Consider the following 21,000-nt stretch of genomic DNA (forward strand, 5'->3'; position numbering starts at 1 on the left):
TCGATCTCATGACCTCGTGATCCGCCCGCCTCGGCCTCCCAAAGTGCTGGGATTACAGGCGTGAGCCACCGCGCCCGGCCAGCTCCCTTGCTTTTAACCAGTTGTTGTGTGGTCTGCCCCACGCTTCTGCCTGGCCTTGGGAAGCCCAAAGGTGGAGCAGCCACGAAGTCTCCATCTGGCCACTGAGGCCGACCTGTGAGGCGTCCAGTTGAGACCACATCTTGTCCCAACTCACTCAGCTGCCTCACATGGCCCACTGTGGTGCATGGGGTCACACTTCCCCATCTGGCTCCCCAGAGGAAGTCAGAGCTGTGGTGGGGGCTGGGGGCGCTTAGGGAGATTGCAGGGGAGCAGAACTGAAGGTTCTGAGGCCTTAGTCCCTGGGGTTGTTCTCCAGAGCGGATTGCAGATTGGAGGAAGTTGGAGGAACTGTAGGTTTGCCCTTCCTGGGTCAGGAAACCTGGCTTCGGGCCAGGTTCTATCTTTACCTGTTGTGTGACCTTGGATAAATGTCTTGCCCTCTCCTAGGCTCAATGTCCCTACAGGTAAATGACCTCTAAGTGCCTGCCCTAAGGGGCTAAGATTCCCCTCCTTTCCCTGCCTTGCGGTTGGCAGGTTCTTATCCTTCTGGAGAGGGTCATCATCATTCTCTGTTCAGGACCTGGCAGGGGCAGCCACAGGCAGAGGGTCTTTGGGTCTTAATTTCTGAAGGCTTCCATGTCACATAAAACGTTGATTACATAAATTTGTTATGCTTTTCTCTTAAGCTGTCTCGTTACAGGAGTGTTGGTTGTGACTCTTATGATCTCTTATGATGGGTGAGGAATGGTATTACATCTTTAACGGTACCACAATGTGAGGCTTCAAAGTTTTTTTTTTTTTTTTTTTTTTTTTTTTTGGTGATGGGAGTCTCTCTCGCTCTGTGGTCCAGGCTGCAGTGCAGTAGTGCGATCTTGACTCACGGCAACCTCCACCTCCCGGGTTTAAGCAATTTTCCTGCCTCTGCCTCCTGAAGTAGCTGGAACCACAGGCGAGCGCCACCACGCTTGACTAATTTTTGTATTTTTAGTAGAGACAGGGTTTCACCATATTGGCCAGGCTGGTCTTGAACTCCTGACCTCATGATCCGCCCGCCTCAGCCTCCCAAAGTGTTGGGATTACAGGAGTGAGCCAGCATGCCCAGCCCAGACTTGCCTTTGACCAGGTGCCACCACCTGCCCCCACATGCCCCTGGCCAGGACTGAGCCCTGTACCCTGTTACACGACTACTTATTCTATGTGAAACCCCAAGCTATTCTATGTGAAACCCGCTACTACAATGGGCTAATTTTTTTGTATTTTTTTTTGTAGAGATGGGGTTTCACCACGTTGCCCAGGCTAGTCTTGAACCCTCCGCCCGCCTCGGCCTCCCAAGTGTTGGGATTACAGGCGTCAGCCACCGCGGCCGGCCAACAATGTGGAGATTTAAAAGGTATTTTACTTATATAATCTCTGACTTATTCAATTAGTAGGGTTTTTCTTTTATGACCTTTCCCTTCCCTTTCTCCAAGTTCTTCCTCACTCCTCCCGATAGCCCTTCCTTTCGCCCCTCCCATTGCCCCCCCATTGGCCTCCCCTTCGCGCAGGCGCCCTCAGAGGCGCTGAGTCAGGGCGCTGTTGAGCTCGGGCAGGCCCGGATGGGGCGGGGTTAGCGCCTGCGCTCTGGACGGCTTTGGGGCAGGGCAGGTTTATATCTGCGGGGGATCAGCTGACGCTCCGCATTGCAGACTGCGGAGTCAGACGGCGCTATGTACGCCCTTTTCCTCCTGGCCAGCCTCCTGGGCGCGGGTAAGCCCTGGGACCCTCATCCTGGGGAGGAGGTGCCTCGCAGCGTCCATCTGCCCCAGAATGGGCTGTGCCGGGCCTGGCCCCTCTGGTCCCCCTGCCCTGGTTGGCAAGGGGGCGCGCGCACTGCGCAGGCGCGTTCGCTGGCTTTCTCTGGGCGGCTGGGGGCTGCGGGGGGCGGGCTGCGAAAATGCCTCCGGGAGGACGGCCCAGGCCCTGGGCAGCATCTCCTTCGGGGCTCGAGTGGGTTCCTGCGCGGCTGGGGCCCCGAGGCCTTCCCTCAGGCTGCGCTTCCCACTGTGGGGGTGGGTGAGTCTTGTAGGGTGACCCCTTGGGCAGCTGTGTTGTGCCTGTGCTTGGGCGCACGTGATCGAGGTGGGCTGGAGCCCCGTCCCGCAGGACACTTTGGCCGTTGGCTTCAGTTGCCTGTTTGTAAGGGTAGCGAAGCTGCAGGAAGCACATGTGTATCATCTATATTGACGTTTGCATATGTATTTACTCTGGATTCTAGGTGTTGACAAAACGAGTCAAACTCTAAAAATATTTTGAGATTTATTCTGAGCCAAATATGAGTGACCATGGCCCGTGACACAGCCCTCAGGAGGTCCTGAGAACATGTGCCTAAGGTGGTTGGGATACAGCTGGGTTTTACATATTTTCGGGAGGCACTAGACATCAGTCAAATACATTTAAGAAATATGTTGGTTTGGTTCAGAAAGGCGAAACAACTCAAAGCGGCGGGGGGCTTCCAGGCCATAGGTAAATTTAAACATTTTCTGATTGATAATTGGTTGAGTTTATCTGAAAACCTGGAATCAATAGAAAGAAAGTATTCAAGTTAAGATAAAGGATTGTGGAGACCAAGTTTTATTGTGCAGAGGAAGCTCTCAGGTAGCCGACTAAGAGAGCGAGCACGTTGTAAAATGTTTCTACGGAAATGAAAGGGTGACTGGCTCTTAGTTGATTATCTCCTGGATCTGGAGAGGAAGGAAGGAAAACATAGGGGAAAGGGGATTCTCTATAGAATATGGATTTTTCCCACAAGAGACTTTGCAGGGCAATTTCAAGGTATGGCAAGGAAATATATTTTGGGGTTAGATATTTTGATTTTTTTTCCTTGTCTTATAAAATGTTATGCCAGAGTCAGATTGGAAAGTAAGTCACGATATATGGGGTCAAATAAAACCCATCTGATGAGAATTTACGGTTTGTAGGGTATGATTCCTACACCCCTTAGATAGGAATTTGGGCAAGCTAAAAAAAATCAGAGCTTAATTCTCATAGGTATTGAAGGCGATATAGGGTTTTGTGGTCCAGTTATTTTGCCATGGGGTCCTCATTTCACTTGCTTTGAAATGTCTTGCATCCGGGTGCGGTGGCTTATGCCTGTAATCCCAGCACATTGGGACACCGAGGTGGGAGGATCGCTTGAGCCTAGGAGTTGGAGACCAGCCTGGGCAACATAGCAAGACCCCACCTGTGAAAAAAAGAAAAAGAGAAAAGAAAGTCTTGCACACTATTGGCCGTTTTTTTTTTGTTGTTTGTTTGTTTTGTTTGTTTGTTTGTTTGTTGAGACGGAGTTTCGCTGTTGTTGCCCAGGCCGGAGTGGTGCAATGGCGTAGTCTCGGCTAACTGCAACCTCCGCCTTCCGGGTTCAAGCCATTCTCCCGCCTCAGCCTCCCAATGTTCTGGGATTACAGGCATGAGACACCGCACCCAGCCCCCACCACAATTTCTGTTTTTTAGTAACTATATGTAATTTAAGGGCTGGCTGCCATTTTTAACCTAGCTACCCAAATTTTAATAAAAAGTAACAGTGGATGACAGGGTTGATGCGAAACCAAAGAAATGAGTTAGCTTTCAGCAGCTCTCAAGAATGTATCTTGACTCTATACGAAGCTCTTAAATTTGTTTTACTTGTACACAATGAAAGATGATCTGCTTATAAAAAAATCATTTTGATTTTATACTCAAGCTTATACTGCAGTTATTCCATGGTCTGTATAATAAACTAATGCTGGTCTCTAAATTTTTTATACTGATTCAGGGCAATTTTTTTTCTTTGTTTTTACATTATCCATTGTTCTTGTTGACGTTGAGTCACTCCTCACAAGACCCTTAAGAGTTCTGATTCATTCACATCACCCAAAAGGGACTTAATCGTGTCTCGGGAAATATAAAATCCACCTCTGGTATATATGGGCTTACGGTTAACCACAATATTTAGTTAACCAAGGGACCCTCTTCCGTGAACACTCGGGTAAATGGGAGGTATTGTAATGGCCTTGGTTTAACTTTGCTGTCCTACCTTTAGGATTAGGCCAAAGTCAGTGCTGATAACAGTGTTTGAATGCTCCCTGGCCTTCACAGCTCTGGCCCCTTTGTGATATTGTGAAAATGTTACTCCTAAAATTTCTAGACATGATAATGAGTTTTGTTAGTGAAAGTGCCTGGTGACTGCAGCCATTGTCTGCTGCCCGAGAGGCACTTAGAACTTTCTTCGTGACACTGTCGTAGTACAGAATGCCACCCTGAATCGGGATGGGCTTTGTATTTTGTGTTTCAGTGACGTCCTGGTGGTAGAGACACTTGCTTTTGAGTTACTTTTCTGCCCATCCAGCTGCCCCTCCTTTTTCCCCACCTAAAAGCGAAAGCAAAGCCATGGCACCGTGAGAGAATTGGAGAGCATCTAATCTGACCCCTTTGTAAGGAATGAAGACCTGGAGGTGCCCAGAGGTGACTCTCCCAAATCATAGACCATTTACTGGGGATGCCAGGACCAGAACCCAAGACTCCACAGTGCTCGCTTTTTCCATATCCCTCTGTCCACATGGACCTCTTAACTTTTAAAAACTTAGTGTAAGTTACATATGTGGACGATTAAGTAGACAACTTGATGAATTACCACAAAGTGAGCAGCCCCCGAGGTTGGAGAGCAGTGCAGTAGCATCCAGAGGCCCCTGTTCACCCATTCACTGCCCTGTCCCACTTGCCCCGAAGGAAACATTGTTAACCTTTGAACACCACAGATGTAAAGGCTGCAGTTTCGATCTTTTACAAATGGGATCATGGAGGGTATTGCTGTTAGGTGAGTCCTCTGGTGGAAAAAGGAGCGTGTTCATCAGCTAGGTGTAAGGCATGAGGGATGGTGCCTGGGATGTGGCAGGTGCTCCCTGAAGCTTAGATGCCCTGATAGCTGTCAGCTGTGTGGTGGCTAGCCCGCTGAATGTTGTCTACACCATGCTAAGACAGTTATGTTTTCTGGGGATGCTAGAAGGTGTTATATATATACTTTCAATAACATGTGAATTTATAGCCTGGCCTGCTGAATATCAGTAGGAACTTCAGGTCTTGGCCTGTCAGGGATTTTGGATAAATCTCCTATTTATTAATAGTAAATCAGTTTTATTCTGTGAAAATAAGAGTATAATTCCTGAAGAAAGAAGGGTTTGTTTTAACAAATCAGTGATTTGTCAAGTCTTTGAAGTACATTTGACAGGTTGTTTTGTTTCTTTTTTTTTTTTTTTTTGGAGCAGAAAGTTTAATAGGCAGAAGAAAGGAGAAAGGAGAGCAGCTCTCTCTTGTGAGAAAGAGGCATCCGAAAGGGAAAAGCCTGACAGGTTGTTATTGAGATGGAGTCTTGCTCTGTCCCCAGGCTGGTGTGCAGTGGCGCGATCTCGGCTCACTGCCACTTCCACCTCCCGGGTTCAAGCGATTTTCCCGCCTCTGCCTCCCGAGTAGCTAGGATTATAGGTGCCCACCACCATGCCTATAAAATCCACCTCTGGTATATATGGGCTTATGGTTAACCACAATATTTAGTTGACCAAAGGACCCTCTTCCCTGAACACTCGGGTAAATGGGAGGTAATTTTTTGTATTTTAGTAGAGATGGGGTTTCACCATGTTGGCCAGGCTGGTCTTGAACTCCTGACCTCAAGTAATCCGCCTGCCTCGGCCTCCCAAAGTGCTGGGATTACAGGTGTGAGCCACCGCACCCGGCCCTGACAGGTTGTTTTGAGAACAAACTATGAGAGTTGAAGTGTGTTGGATTGATTGGTGTGGCATTTTGTAGATGAGGGAAAGGAGAACTTGGTCTTCCATTTTCTTGGTGAGTGAGACCATGGGATGTCCAGGCAGCTGTGGGGAAGTGGAAGGGTAGGGTGGGGTGTTGCTGGCTGGGAACAGCACCTAATGAGGCATGCTTAGGAAGTTCTCAAGGCCAAGACCAAAGCCACTTAGACAGGTTTGCATGGCAGCTTTGGAGGCAGCTTCTAGCAGAGATTCTAGGTTACTGGCTACCAGGCTGTAAGCCTTGCTTTCTGGCTCCTTTTTGGTTCTGCCACCAGGAAGGAGGGTCTGGATATTCTTCAGATCAATGAAAGAGAGTACTAATTAGAATTACATTGCCCTGCTTGCCTTTTTTTTTTTTTTTTTTTTTTTTTTGAGACAGGGTCTTACTCTGTTGCCCAGGCTGGAGTGCAGTGGCACCATCTCAGCTCACTGCAACCTCCACCTCCCGGGTTTAAGTGATTCTCATACCTCAGCCTCCCAGGTAGCCGATAGCTGGGATTACAGGCACCTACCACCATGCCTGGCTAATTTTTGTATTTTTAGTAGAGAAAGGGTTTTGCCATGTTAGCCAGGCTGATCTCAAACTCCTGACCTCAAGTGATCTGTCTGCCTCGGCCTCCCAAAGTGTTAGGATTACAGGCATGAGTCGCCGCACCTGGCTTTTTTTTTTTTAAAGGCTTTAAAACAATGATGATAAATACAGTGATTGGGATGAAGATTTTGGCTGTTGCAAAAGTACTAATTGCTTTATTTTTTATTACATGAAGTTCCAAAAAATAACTTCGTGGCATTTGTAATTTTGTATGTTGGGACAAGATGATAATGTGGAGTGGAAGTTTCACATTATCTCATTGCTGACAGTAGCCGTACGACCTTGGGCAAGTTGCTTAAACTCTCCCGTATTTCATGATTTGTAAAGTGGCATTAATCATTCCTATTTCACTGGGTTGCTGTTTAGCTTTAATAAATTAGGTTAATACAGAAAAGGGCTTAGTTAGTATTGTTTGTTGCAGTACCACTAATAAAAGTAATGTATTGTCAATATCTTTGTCCCCAACAGCACAGCGGCCTATTTTCTGCCCTTGATTTTGTGATTTCCTTTGGCGTCTTTAATTTCAAAGGACGTTGTGACTTTAACAAAATTAAATTGACTTATTAAAAACATACATGCTGGGTATAATTAGTGAGTCAGGAAAACAAGCCAGGGTAGGTAGACAGCAGTTAGGAGGGAGTTGGCAGGCAGTTCATACTCTAGGTAGCCAAACTAGGTTTAGCTGCTAGGTGATCTTGACATCAGAGCAGCTCAGCAGATCAGAGCTGGTTCCTGGTAACCCGAATGCTTGGGTCTAGACCTGTTGTCACTAACCCTGGACCTGAGGTTGTCTGTTCCAGCCCCCTAGTTCGGTTTCCCCATTCGTAAATGGAGGCGAGCTGTTTAGAGTAGATAATAGATGGACGTGGGAAGCCAGGTCAGTCAGTAGAATGGAGTATAGAGTACAAGGTTTGTCCCTGCCACTGCTGTCCCCAGGCCCTCCCCAAACAGCCTGGTAGCAGCTCCCTTAGAAGCTTGCAGAGGTACATCCCATGTGTGAGTTCCTTCTGCCTTTTTTCTTTTTAACACAAATAGTAGTATATTCTACTGACTGTTTTGCTTGTTGCTCCTTAAATTGTGAAACATTTGAAAAGTGGAAAAGTGATTATCATAAACATGTGTACGCAACACCCAGGTTAAGAAATGGAACCTGATAACCCAGCTGCCCCTGTAGACAGCCACCTTCCTGGACTTGTTTTTCCTCCCCGTTAGGTCTTTTTCCTTCCATACGTGTGACTGGAAGCTTCAGCAGTGTGTATAGAGTATTGTTTTGGATATTTTAAACATTTTGCAAATATTGTATCCATTAAATAGTCTTTCTCTTTATCCTTGGGGGATATGTTCCAAGACCCTCAGGGGATGCCAGAAGCTGTGGGTGGGACCAAATCTTATTTATATATAGTATGTTTTCTCTTATGCATACATACCTGTGATAAAGTTTAGTTTATAAATTAGGCACAGTAAGGGATTAACAACAACTAGTAATACAGAACAATTAAAACAGTATATAATAAAAATTATGTGAATGTGGTCTTTCTCAGGATTCATTTTCAGACCACATTTGACTGTGGGAATACATTTTCAAATCACATTTGACCGTGGGTAACTGAAACGGTAGAAAAGGAAGCTATGGTTAAGGAGGGACCACTGTATATTGTTAGGTTAGTTTTTTGTTTTGCTAGGGAGGTTTTTCTATGTTGAAAATGTGTAGATTACTGTTATGTCTTTTAGAATTTGTCTAGAAGGCTTTCTGGTTTTTACTGGAAAGCCCCCCACAAAAATATGTAGATCTATTTCATTTTCACTACAATATAGTATTCCATTTATATAATTTCTTTTTTTTTTTTTTGACACAGAGTCTTGCTCTGTTGCCCAGGCTGGAGTGCAGTGGTGTGATCTTGGCTCACTGCAACCTCCACCTCCTGGGTTCAAGTGATTCTCCTGTCTCAGCCTCCTGAGTGGCTGGGATTATGGGTGCACGCCACCATGCCTGGCTAACGTTTGTGTTTTTAGTACACACAGGGTTTCACCATGTTGGCCAGGCTGGTCTCAAACTCCTGACCTCAGGTGTTCTGCCCACCTCAGCCCCCCAAAGTGCTGGGATTAGAGGCATAAGCCACTGAGCCTGGCCTGTATCATTTCTATTCTAGTGATAGACATTTAGATAATTTCTAGTTTTTTCTATTACAGCCTGCTTCTGTAAAAATTCTCGTACATGTCTCCTTGTGTACATGGAAAACATTTATCTAGGGTATATGTCTAAGAGCAGAATTGCTGAGTTGTGGAGTAACTAACAATTGTAGAAGCTCTCAAATGATCTTGGCAGTTGCCATTCCATAACGTATTCAGTTTCCAGTTACTGCATGCCCTTGTTAACATTTGATATTGTTAAAACTTTCAATTTTGCTAATTTGATAGGAGTAAAATGACTTAGTGATTTCATTTGCATTTCTTTTTGTTTTCTTAAACAATATATCCTAGAGGTAATTTCATGCTAACACAGATAGATGTACTTAAATTTTAAAATTTGAGATAATGTTAGATTTACAGAAAAGTTACAAAGGTAGTATACTGAGTTCCTGTATACCCTTCACCCAGCTTCCCCTACTGTTAACGTGTTGTATAACCATGGTACATTTGCCAAAAGCAAGTAATTAATATCAGGACACTGTCAGTATCTAGATTGCAAACTTTATTTGGATTTTTACCAGTTTTTCCACTAATCTCATTTTTTGGTTCCTGGGTCCAACCCAGTATGCCACATTGCCCTTGGCTGTCAGGTCTCCTTAATCTCTTCCCACTTCCCAGCTGAGTATTTCATTGTATAGATGTGTCTTTTTAATCCCTATTGATGGACATCGACGTCTAATAAACTGCTAGGTGAATTCTAATGAGACTTGCAAATGTAAAAATTGTAAATTCTGGCCACATTTGGACAGATACTGCCTTTGAAAAATTATTTACATGAGCGGAAACATCATGACTAAGATTGAAGAAGACGCAGAGAAAGTTCTTTTGGCCAGTATTTGTCACGTTACTTATTAGTCTATCAGTAGCTGTGATGGGATGCTGTTCTGTACAAGTAAGTCTCTTTTTCAGGCATTGATACCAGAGGGCCATGTGGCTTCCTATAGCACTAGGAATAAAACTCAAGTGTGTTGGCAAGGTTGCCCGTCACCTGGTGATTGGCCACCTCTCAGCTCCTCCCCCTTTTCTGTCTGGCCTGCTGTCCAGCCTTCTGGCCCCTTCCTTGTTGGTGCTCAGAGATTTTCCATTTTGAATTCCACCTCTCTGGAACATCTTCCTCCCTGGGTAACCCATGGGGCTTCCTCTCTGTGCATTCAGGTCCCTGCTTGATGTTGCCTTATCAGAGTTCCCCACTGATCTGCCTGAAATAGCTGCCCCACCCCACCTTGCTTTATTTGTAGCACTCACCGCTACCTGGCGTTGTGATGTGTGTGTTGTCTTGATCGCTTGCTGTGTCTGCAGCATGTGCAGCAGTTTTGGCACCTAACAGGTGCTCAGCGTTGATGAGTGCCAGGAGGTGTAGCCAGGTAGACTTCAGCTGTGGAAGTGTAGGCTAGTGTGCCTGAAACTTCATTGCTTCATAGTGCCGAGTCTTTGTCATGATTAGGTAGAATATTATCTTTTATTTTTCTGAAATTAATTTTAAGAAATTGTTTTTAGGAGTTATGAAATTAAGAGTGACTTTGGGCGCAAATGAAGTGTTGACTTTTATAATAGTTGATGATAGTTTGGGACCTGCCACTCCCACACCTTTTGGGGAGGGTTCTATGTAGGTGATAGGTACAGGGGAGTCTAATATAATTTAGATGTTCATGGTGGCTCTGATTTGAGGTAAATCTGAAAAGGGAAGCAGCTATAAGTTGAGGAAATTATCCCTCCCACTTTTGGTTTCAGAAGTTGGTTGTTCTCCAGATGTTTAGCTTGGAGGCTCTCAAACTTTTGGTTGCAGGATCCCTATATACTAATTAGTTATTGAGGACCCCAAAGAGCTCTTGTTTACGTGGGCTGTATCTATCAATATTTAACATCTTATAAGTTAAACTGTCAGTGTTTAAAAATTAATGCTTTGAAATATTGATAAACCATTACATGTTAACACATATATATATTTATTGTATGTATTATATTTTTAATGAAAAAATATTTTCCAAAACACAAATATTTAGTGAGCAGCCTGTTTTACATTTTTGCAATCCTTTTAACACCTGGCTGGATTATTAGCTGCTTGGGCATTCAGTCTGTTGCAATGTCATGTCACATGCCTCCGCAGAAACTCAACTGGACTTTTGTGAGTGAGCAAAATGGCAACTGATGTCTTGGTTTTATCATGAGGATTTTGCCCTCACCCCCTGAAAGAGTCCCTGGGATGCTTGGCGTTTTGGACCACACTTTGAGAACCACTGGTTTAGATGATTTGCAGAAACTACAGAAATTATAATAGCTAACCCATGCGGAGATGTTCTGCTTTTTTTTTTTTTTTTTAAGACGGAGTCTCACTCTGTCACCCAGATTGGAGTGCAGTGGCTTGATTTCGGCTCACTGCAACCTCTGCCTTGCAGGTTCAAGTGATTCTCCTGCCTCAGCCTCTTGAGTAGCTGGGACCACAGGTGTGTGCCACCATGCCTGGCTAATATATATATATATAGTAGAGACCAGGTTTCACTGTGTTGGCCAGGCCGGTCTTGAACTCCTGACCTCAAGTAATCCACTTGCCTCGACCTCCCAAAGTGCTGGAATTACAGGCGTGAGCCACTGCACCTGGCCATTTTTTGTATTTTTAGTAGAGATGGGGTTTCACTATGTTGCCCAGGCTGGTCTTGAACTCCAGAGCTTAGGTGATCTGCCTGCCTCTGCCTCTGCCTCCCACAGTGCTGGGATTACAGATGGGAGCCACTGTGCCTGGCCCGTTCTGCTTTTTATTGAACATTAATTCATTTAATTTTCATAACAGCCCTCTGTGGTGAAAGCAACTGAATCAGAATTCTGGGCCAGTCTGATATCTTCCCGTGACCCATGCTGTGGTCTGAACATTTTAGATTTCAAATGAAGGCAGTATTCCTATAAAGTATTAACTGAAGGAAGCCAAAAGTGACATTTATAGTAGACTCACATATATCTGGAACTTTTAAGTTAGTAAACAGTATATGAGACAAGTTCAGAATACTGAATTTCTTTAATGAGGTTTGCATGAAACCTTTTTTAGCATATGATTATCTTCTGCAAATGTGCAGAGACCACGCAGCTGGTTAGCAATGCTCAGTGTGGGAGCCAGCACCAGTTTGTGTGGGTGCCTGCGCCGACTGCGGTGCAGCATGCTGGATCTGCAGTGGAGCTTTCTCGAGGATGGGGGAGCCATGCAGAGCCCGCCTCTGACCCCTGCCTCCACTTGCTCACTTGGCTGGAATCTGGATAGTCCTGCCAAGGGCTAGTTTTTCAGTCATGGATTACCATGTAATCTTATCTAAGGTGATCTAAGTTCTTCTTTGATCATCATCTGATACGTTGATGCTTTGGAAGAAAAGCTTTGTTAGGAGTTTTTATTGGACTACAGTACCCTTGAATGAACTAGTTAGGAATTGTCCCCAAATTAATTAAGCCTCCATTGCATACAATCTGAGAAGATTGCATTCTTGTCCCCAGCCTGGGTCATTACTGCACAAGGTAATTTCCCTGAGGACTCTGTTGCCTTCTCCGTGTAGATAATGTCCTGCCCTGGAATCATCTGGCTTGTAAGGAAAATTAAGAAGCGAGGCTGTAGCAGCAGAGGAGAAGCAGGGAAGAAAGGACCTTTGTCTTAACACTTTGAGGCCAGAGGTGATGGGATGTCAGCCTAGTGAGCTTAAGAGCTTTATTGCCACTGATTTCTTATGTGATATGAGGACTCTTGGACCTTAACTCCTCCAAATCAAGGGAGACTACTTCTGAGCGTATACTATTCTGAATGATTCAGTGAGCTGTGTTTTTATTCTGCTCTGCAGACTGTTTTCCAAAGGCAGGATTATCTATGAAGAAGAGACAAGTGCTCTTTGCCATAGAAGATATTTGTGGCAGTAGCTGTTTGAGTAGCTAGTGTTGAGTGCATTGCATTATCTCCTGCTCGTAGGGGATGGAAGTGCATGAATTCCTCTGAGAAATGCCTGAATGCGGGGGACCTGCGGTAGAAGCCGCTCCTCCTGGGGTTATCCTCTCTTGGTTTCCTAGCAACCTGCCTGTTGCCATGGTGCCGCCTTACCCAGGCAGCAGATCTGCTGCCCTGTGGAATGTAGGCTCTGATTGTCAGCACTGGGAGGCTGCATGCATTTTCTGTTACCTCTTTTTTTTTTTTTTGTAGCTAGATTCAAATTGTACTTAGCATGTTACTAAAATATTTAAAAGGAAAAGCATATGTTGTATGGCTAAAATAATGAGACTGATTGTTTTATCACATTCTAGGAAATGTTGTCCTGTCATTTTAAGATTGCTTCAGAAAATCTTTGGTGATTATGTTGTGTACTGGTCTTTTCGGTATCCTCACTGGGGTAAGCCAGGAAACACTTGTTGTTGGAAGACCTTTCTGTAAGCGAGGTCGTTGATTAAGTATGTATATTAGTTGGGCTTAGGTTAGACTGTAAACAACAAAGACATAGAATAATAATGGCTTATTTCTTTTTCTTATTTTTGATGGAGTCTCGCTCTGTCGCCCAGGCAGGAGTGCAGTGGCGTGATCTCGGCTCACTACAACCTCTGCCTCCTGAGTTCAAGCGATTCTCCTGCCTCAGCCTCCCGAGTAGCTGGGATTACAGGCACCTGCCACCGCACCCAGCTAATTTTTGTATTTTTTGTAGAAATGGGGTTTTGTCATGTTGCCAGGCTGGTCTTGATTTGTGAGCTCAAAGTGATTCTCCCGCCTCAGCTTCCCAAAGTACTGGGGTTACAGGCATGAGCCACCGCACATGGCCCTGAAATCTATGTCTTTAAAAAAGTCCCATTGTGGGGCCGAGCATGGTGGCTCATGCTTGTAATCCTAGCACTTTGGGAGGCGGGCGGATCACGAGGTCAGGAGTTCGAAACCAGCCTGGCCAACACGGCAAAACCCTGTCTCTACTAAAAATACAAAAATTAGCTGGACGTGGTGGCAGGCACCTATAATCTCAGCTAGTCGGGAGGCTGAGGCAGGAGAATCGCTTGAACCTGGGAAGTGGAGGCTGCAGTAAGCCGAGATCGTGCCACTGCACTCCAGCCTGGGTGGCAAGAGCAAGACTCTGTCTCAAAAGAAAAAAAAAAAGCCCGTTGTTCCAAGCTGTCTCACCAGGCCCTTGAACTAAGAAGTGAAGTGCTCAATTTGCCCCGAGTGCTGTTCATGTCTTTATGACACATTTAATTGGAAATCTTCAGGAGGTCAAACATTCTAAGAATTTTTTTGGAGTTCAGCATACTGCCTCAGAGAAGGAAGCTGGTATTTGGGGGTAGGGTGTGGGAGGATGAGAATAGAGATTAAAGGCTTTGCTGGCCACATGTTTTGAGAAATAACTCACCAGAAAGTGTTTTTGGGTAGTGTTTATTTATTAGTTATAAATGCTGAAAATGTTATCTGCCTTGTTAGAGTGAAGACTTGGAGCTCCTCGGAGCTCTTTTAGTTCAGCCCACCACTGAAAGGATCCCTCTTATATAGAATTGCTCATAAGTTGTGCATTTTGTTTCTGCTTGGTTGCTTCCACTGTTGGTGAGGTCATCACCTGATGATGCCACTCATTCTCTCTTTTTTTTCTGAGACAGGTTCTGGCTTTATTGCCCAGGCTGGAGTGCAGTGGTGCTGGGGCACTGGAGTGCAACCTCCGCCTCCTGGGCTCAATCGATCCTCCCACCTCAGCCTCCCTGGTAGCTGGGACTACTGAGGCGTGCACCACCACGTCCAGCTAATCCGTTCTCTTTTTATGCCCCTGGGTGGATGTTAAATGCATTCTTTACCTGGAGCTGTGGTCTGCTTCCCTCCACCCATTGTTCAGAGATCTGTGGTCTGGAGCCACTCATACCAGCTCCACACCCTGGTGGAAGGTGTATGGGATTCTCCCCCTCCTTGGAGATGACCATGCGTGTCTCTGAAACATTCCTTCTCCCGTCACTCATCCCCAGTCCTCCAGGGGACTCTCTGGGTGGGGCCCCGGGCCCTCCCCTCCCTGGCCTCTGCTGAGCAGCTCACGGTGCTCATGGGCGTGTCTTTCCTGGTGCTGTTGGCCCTTGCTGTTCTGCTTTCCCTTTGAGTCTGCACAACTTCTCACGGAACCCTGTTAGTGCCATTTGCCCATCTTGTTCTCTTGGACTCTGTGTTAGCCTCTCTTGGCTCTTGCTGCTTCCATTTCTCATGTGGATGTTTTTGAATTTGCCTTCCAGTTAGGTGCCTGACATTGGTATCTCCCACGCCTCTTCAGTTCTGCCACCTTGTGCCTGGGTGGTTGAGACCCACACATGAGCTTGCCTGTCCTGTCCCTCCCAGAAATCCCTGAAGCTTCCTGCAGTATCGCCCACGGGGTTGAGCCCTCACCTTGGGGTGTGTGGGGCAGGTGAGACCATTCCCCCAAGCACCTGAGATCTGTCTGCCTTTGCAGCCTGGCTGCCGCTACTTCCCTTGGCTTCGCTCCTGAAAAGACAGGACAGTTTCTTCCCTTCCCCACAGAGAACTGGACTCCTTTGGAATGTTCTGGAATTCCCCACCCCCTCTCCACGTAGCCAGCCTTTTCTGTCACCATCTTGCAGGTACCAATTCCAATTTCGTTTTGAGGAAGGCTCCGTTAGCATTGCCTTGCCGCTCCCATTCCCACCGATGCGTGGGATCACACACCATTACTTAGATGTCTGTTCCTCCTGCTCTTTGGGGTAAAGAAAGTCGTGACTGTTCATTTGTTCTTTGGCATGAGGGTCTCGGGCTCTGCGCAGTCAGTGGAGCTGGTAGCCATGCCTTCATCTAGGTTGTTTACCTGCTTGTGTGGAGAAAAACCACCCTTGCCTGTAGAGCTTTATGATTAATCCACAGCTGGGACCTGAGAAGTTCCTCAAGTGCTAGGAGAAATTTGTGTGTAATAAAGTTTCTGGGAAAGGGATCCATGTCCCCAAAAGGTTCTGACCCACTGTTTGATCCCCCTTAGGAGATCTGCTCTGGGAGTGGGCTTTGCACCTCTTGGCGGCTGGGAGCTCCCCAGCACCACCCAGCGGTGCCTGCCCTGAGGACACGCAGTCTATGAACATATGTCATCATGTCGCTCATCCTGGGAGATGGAATCCATTGCATACCACAGGCTGTTTTTGTAACATGCACCTTTATGTTTGGCTTGTGGTTGGAGGTAGAAGGGGGTGTCTTGCTAAGAAGGCACTTTCTAGGAGTTGGAATTTACGTGTTACTTCCTGTGTCCACGGAAATCTGTTTTACGCTGGAACTTGACTTTATAGGTGAACCGAATTCTCCACCATGCGTATCTTTTTGCCTCCAGATCTGAGGAAGAGGCCTCCTGCCATTCAGTAGGTCATGGATTGGGAAGTGACAGTCAGTTTGTATTAGCTGGGCCAGTTTCAGATACAAGGGGCTGCCCAAGATTATTTTCAGTCCAGGTTGGCCGGACCAAAACAAGTAACAAAGTCATCATGGAAAACGATTACTGTTTCACGTTCCTAGAGGAAGTAGGCAACCTACAAAGTATTCTCACATGGGCCTGTGAGAGTGAGTTGTGTTCCGGAAACACTCTAGATTTTGGTCAGCTGTAGCTAGTTCCCTGCTGAGAGGGCTGGAGAAAGTAGCTGGGTGGACATTACACTGGATGAGCATTTTTAAGAAATGGGGGGTGCTGGTCACTTGCCCCTGCTTTTGTTGGTGACTCCTCTGTCTTGGCTCTGGTCTCCTTAGGTCTGAGCCCATCCTCTTCTGGCTTCCCTGTGTATCACTCTGCCTTCCTCTGCCTAGAGACTCATTTGGTAGCCTCCTGTTCATCTTGATTTGGAGGTAGGGCTAGGCAGTGTATCATGGTGTCATCATGGGTCCTTTTTCAGAGTCCTAGGGGCCCAGGGCCTGCTAGGGTGTGGTGGGAGTCATCAGGTCTGGGGTTCCTATTTGTGCTGTCTCTGTGACTGCACAGTCCCCAGAGCCCTTACCCTCATGACTCAATTCTGCCTCCCCTCCACCGCTCCCCTGAGATTTATAACTGAAGCTGGCACCAGCCATGCTTGGCTACACTGCGGGCTAACTAAGCTTTTGTGAGCCATCTGGGGAGCTTGGTACTGATTTGCATCTGGCACATGTTTTTCCCTGGAAACTAGAGTCCAAACCAGCAGCCTCTGGAATGTGGCCAGCTTGGTTGAGGTTGCGAACTGGACGTGTTTGTGATTTTGCTCCCAGGGGACAGGGAAGGCTATAACCTGGGCAGCAGATGAATAATTCATTTGCTTGTGTCTGAAGGGGTGCAGGTGATCTGGCTCGAGCTTTGTGGGACTCAGTCTTTGTGTGAGTAGCTTGTGGAGGTAGTAATGAAAGAAAGCAGTTCATTCCTTACCCTCTCCTGGAGGAAGAACACGTACTGACCTATACAACACGTGTTTCCTGTGTGTGTTACACACGTATGTAGAATTGGCTTACAGAGGGAAGCAGCATACAGCAAGATTCTTGAGGTTCTAAGTGTGTTTCTCAGGTGATTGTGGTTTTTTTTTTTTTTGTCTCAGACTTGGGTCAAGTATCTATTGCAGCAAAAGTTTGTTCAACCCTACTGAGATGCCTGTTGGAGTTTGACCCTCATGCCACCATCCTCTATGTGTAGTCCGATGTAATCTCTTGTTTCCTAGCTGAATAATTGGGCTAGAAGTGAGATGTGAATCTGAGGATTTTTTTCCCCATTTTTTTGGTTCTAAAATCAAGGACCTGTTTTAAGAAACATAGGCACTCTCAAGGCAGTTTATAAAATATTTTTAGGGCTAGGTATGGTAGCTCACCGCTGGAGTGCAGTGGTGAGATCTCGGCTCACTACAACCTCTGCGTCCTGGGCTCAAGCTATCCTCCCACCTCAGTCTCTCGAGTAGCTGGGATCACAGGTGCGTGCCACCATGCCCGGCTAATTTTTTGTAGAGATGAGGTTTTGCCATGTTGCCCAGGCTGGTCTTGAACTCCTGGACTCAACTGACCCCACCTCGGCCTCTCAAAGTGCTGAGATTATAGGCATGAGCCACCGGCAGCTGGCCATTATGTTATAAGGGTATGAATTTTTTTTATTTTAATTTTTATTTTATTTATTTATTTATTTATTTTTTGAAACGGAGTCTTGCTCTGTCACCCAGGCTGGAGTGCAGTGGCGCAATCACGGCTCACTGCCAGCTCCGCCTCCCGGATTCACGCCATTCTCCTGCCTCAGCCTCCCGAGTAGCTGGAACTACAGGCGCCCGCCACCACACCTGGCTAATTGTTTTTTTTGTATTTTTAGTAGAGACGGGGTTTCACCGTGTTAGCCAGGATGATCTTGATCTCCTGACGTCGTGATCCACCCACCTCGGCCTCCCAAAGTGCTGGGATTATAGGCGTGAGCCACCGCGCCCAGCCTGTTTTTCTTTTTTAAAAAAACCCTTCATTCTACAGTTGTTATTCATTTTACAGAAGTCAAAATCTTCCCTGTATTTGAATTTGTTAGTCTTTTCTCCTATGGTTTCTTTTGTTACTTATGGAAACATTTTAAGGTTATGACGATACCTTGTTACTTATGGAAACATTTTAAGGTTAAAGTTCTGATACTCCCTGATACTGTTTAAAGGTAGTTAGAGAGGATGAACATGAACCAGATAAATGAGTCCCTTCTAGCCCTGTGACAGACAAGCCAGCTTCTTGACCGGGACAGGCGTGTATCTGTGTGGCTGGTGTCCCATACAGCTTGGTGAGGGGCTGAGTAGCAGAGTCCAGCTCAAGGACAGTCGCCCTCAGCCCTGGGGAAATAAGTCAGGTCGACCTGGTTTGCTACAAAATGGGCCACCTCCTCACATTGGTTTTCATTTTAGCTCTAGCCGGCCCGGTCCTTGGACTGAAAGAATGCACCAGGGGCTCGGCAGTGTGGTGCCAGAATGTGAAGACGGCGTCCGACTGCGGGGCAGTGAAGCACTGCCTGCAGACCGTTTGGAACAAGCCAACAGTGGTGAGTGCCGCTGCCCCCCAGTCCCAGCCCCAGCACTCCTCTTGGGTTCCCTTAGAACAGCTGTAACTCACTGCCATATTGACAGAGCACTTTTTCTTGCCTGGTTTTGTTTACTTCTCACTGTGACTCTGTGTGGGAGGCAGGACCTATTGGTGAATGTACCCATTTTACAGCAGAGGAGATGGAGGCTCAGAGAGGTTAAGGTTTCACTCTCCTGAGGCTACCTGGTCTCTTGTGGCAGACAGGATGAGGTCCCCCATGCCTGCGGCTCCAGGTGCCTGCCCCATGCTGCCTCTGGGCCTCTGTGCAGATCCCACTTCTCACCTTGGATAAGAGGCCAGTGGGTTGGCAGTGCCCGTTCCCACCACTGGGCACATGGGCGCGGCTCTATCCTTGGTCACTCACTCCAAAAAGTACATGCTGAGCTTTTCAGGTACTTTCTGCCTGTTTCATATTTTGTTCTCTCCTCACTCCTCTCAAACAGGCAAACTGCTGATTGAGATCCTGGAGTGCAGTTGCCATTTAAAATTGATTTCCAGCTGTAACCACACTGAGGAAGCTAGCACTGATTTTTCATCTAAATAATGCTGAATGTAGCATATTAATGTGGGGCATGGTCTAAGGCGACAAGCCATGGGTGTGTTCCTCACGGTCCCAAGCCCTCTCAGGAGATGCTCTGCTGACCGTGCCAGCTCAGCGCAGAGCTGCTGCCCTGGGCTCACTTGGGGCTGTGCCGGCCATCATGTGGTACGGGCTGTGTTTGACTGAGTGGACTTTGGGTTCTAAAAAACTTGTCAGGGGCCACTACTGCTCCTTCAGTAAGAGAAGAAAGCTTAGCACCATTCTTTTAGAAACAGTTTGTGAATTATTCACTGGAAAACTGCCTTCTGTGGCCATACTTGCCCTTTTTTTTGGAGGCAGGGTCTGGCTCTGTCACCTAGGCTGGAGTGCAGTGGCACAATCATGGCTCACTGCAGCCTCAACCTCCTAGGCTCAAGCGATCCTCCCACCTCAGCCTCCTGAGTACTGGAACCACAGATGTGGACCAGTATGCCTGGCTAATTTTTGTATTTTTTGTAGAGATAGGGTTTTTACCATGTTGCCCAGGCTGGTCTTGAACTCCTGGGCTAAGGTCATCCTCCTGCCTCCCATAGTGCTGTGATTACAGGCGTGGGTTACCACGACTGGCCTGAAACTACTTTCAGATTTGGTTTCTAATTTGCCTTCAATCTTGTTTTTAATACTACTTCCTGTTTCCAGGTTTAATGTGTGTCCCGTAAGGACTTTAAAACTTGATTGGCTGGTCTTGTCATGGCCCGGCCTTCTGTTTTTTTTTTTTTTTTGAGATGGACTCTCACTCTGTTGCCCAGGCTGGAGTGCAGTGGCACGATCTTGGCTCACTGCAACCTCCGCCTCCCGGGTTCAAGCAATTCTTCTGCCTCAGCCTGCCAAGTAGCTGGGATTATAGGTGTGCGCCACCATGCCCGGCTAATTTTTGTATTTTTAGTAGAGATGGGGTTTTCAACATGCTGGTCAGGCTGGTCTCAAACTCCTGACCTCGTGATCTGCCCGCCTCGGCCTCCCAAGTGAGCCACCGCGCCCGGCCCGGCCCTCTCTTGATATGGTTCCATGCACAGTACCCTTGACCCTCTGTTTCCACAAATGGTGAGGGCTGTCGGTGGAACTTGAGCATCCTGGGGTTTGGGTGTCCATGGGGATCCTGGAATTGATACCCCCTCAGATACCAAAGGATGACTGTATTAGCCTGACTAGGTTCAAGTTGGTTTCTCTAAATGCAGCTAAGTTCGTAGGTGTTCCTCAGTCTCACCCAGACATGTTTCTTCTCCATGGATGGAAAGTCAGTTGACATCAAGAAGGGAGCCTGGGCATTCTTCCCCAAGGGCCGCAGGAACCAATTAGAATTTCCATGGCCTCTGGTCCAGGTGGGGGCCTTGGTGCCAATCAGAAGATTGGCTTTGGTGTGGTCTTGCCTCGTTAACATGCCTGGGAGGCAGGGGAAGCGCAGGTGAACGGTTCAGTGTGGGTGTGCCTTCAGAGGTGGGTGGGGCGTTTGTTTCTCTGTCCCACCCACCTCTCTGCCATACTGATGTGACTCTGATTTCACCTGAGCCTCAGTTTCCTCAGAGGTGTTGTGAGCATTGATGTGAAATTGACCTGTGCCACGTGGGGTGCTGTGTGGGTATGAGCAAAGGTTCTGTGTCCTGTAAATCACAGTGTGTTCTGGTGAGTCACACCTCTTCCCTCCCTGCCGTGCCCCAGCGCTGCTCATGCAGGGTGGAGAACCAGGATGTGACAGGAGCGCGGTCATGATCATATCCCTGGTTAGAGA

At 46.9% G+C, this 21,000-nt stretch overlaps 1 protein-coding gene and 1 non-coding gene across 3 annotated transcripts in view; both read left to right on the forward strand.

Moving 5' to 3' along the window:
• Nucleotides 1–1,620: 1,620 nt before the first annotated feature.
• PSAP (prosaposin) overlaps nt 1,621–21,000 on the forward strand; it is a 35,095-nt gene continuing 15,715 nt past the window's right edge. Inside the window, exons 1-2 of one of the 2 annotated variants that reach the window (XM_019034537.4) lie at nt 1,621–1,827; nt 18,517–18,650. In XM_019034537.4, the coding sequence (XP_018890082.4) occupies nt 1,788–1,827; nt 18,517–18,650 (174 nt within the window). In that variant the 5' untranslated portion in view covers nt 1,621–1,787. The remainder of the gene's footprint in view (nt 1,828–18,516; nt 18,651–21,000) is intronic. The other variant, XM_063709997.1, reaches the window with a different exon arrangement.
• LOC115936107 (U7 small nuclear RNA) lies at nt 8,203–8,262 on the forward strand. Its single transcript, XR_004071689.1, has one exon. It is a non-coding gene; the product is annotated as a U7 small nuclear RNA (small nuclear RNA).

This window comes from Gorilla gorilla, chromosome 8 (assembly GCF_029281585.2).
Source record: "Gorilla gorilla gorilla isolate KB3781 chromosome 8, NHGRI_mGorGor1-v2.1_pri, whole genome shotgun sequence".
Taxonomy (NCBI): Eukaryota; Metazoa; Chordata; class Mammalia; order Primates; family Hominidae; genus Gorilla; species Gorilla gorilla.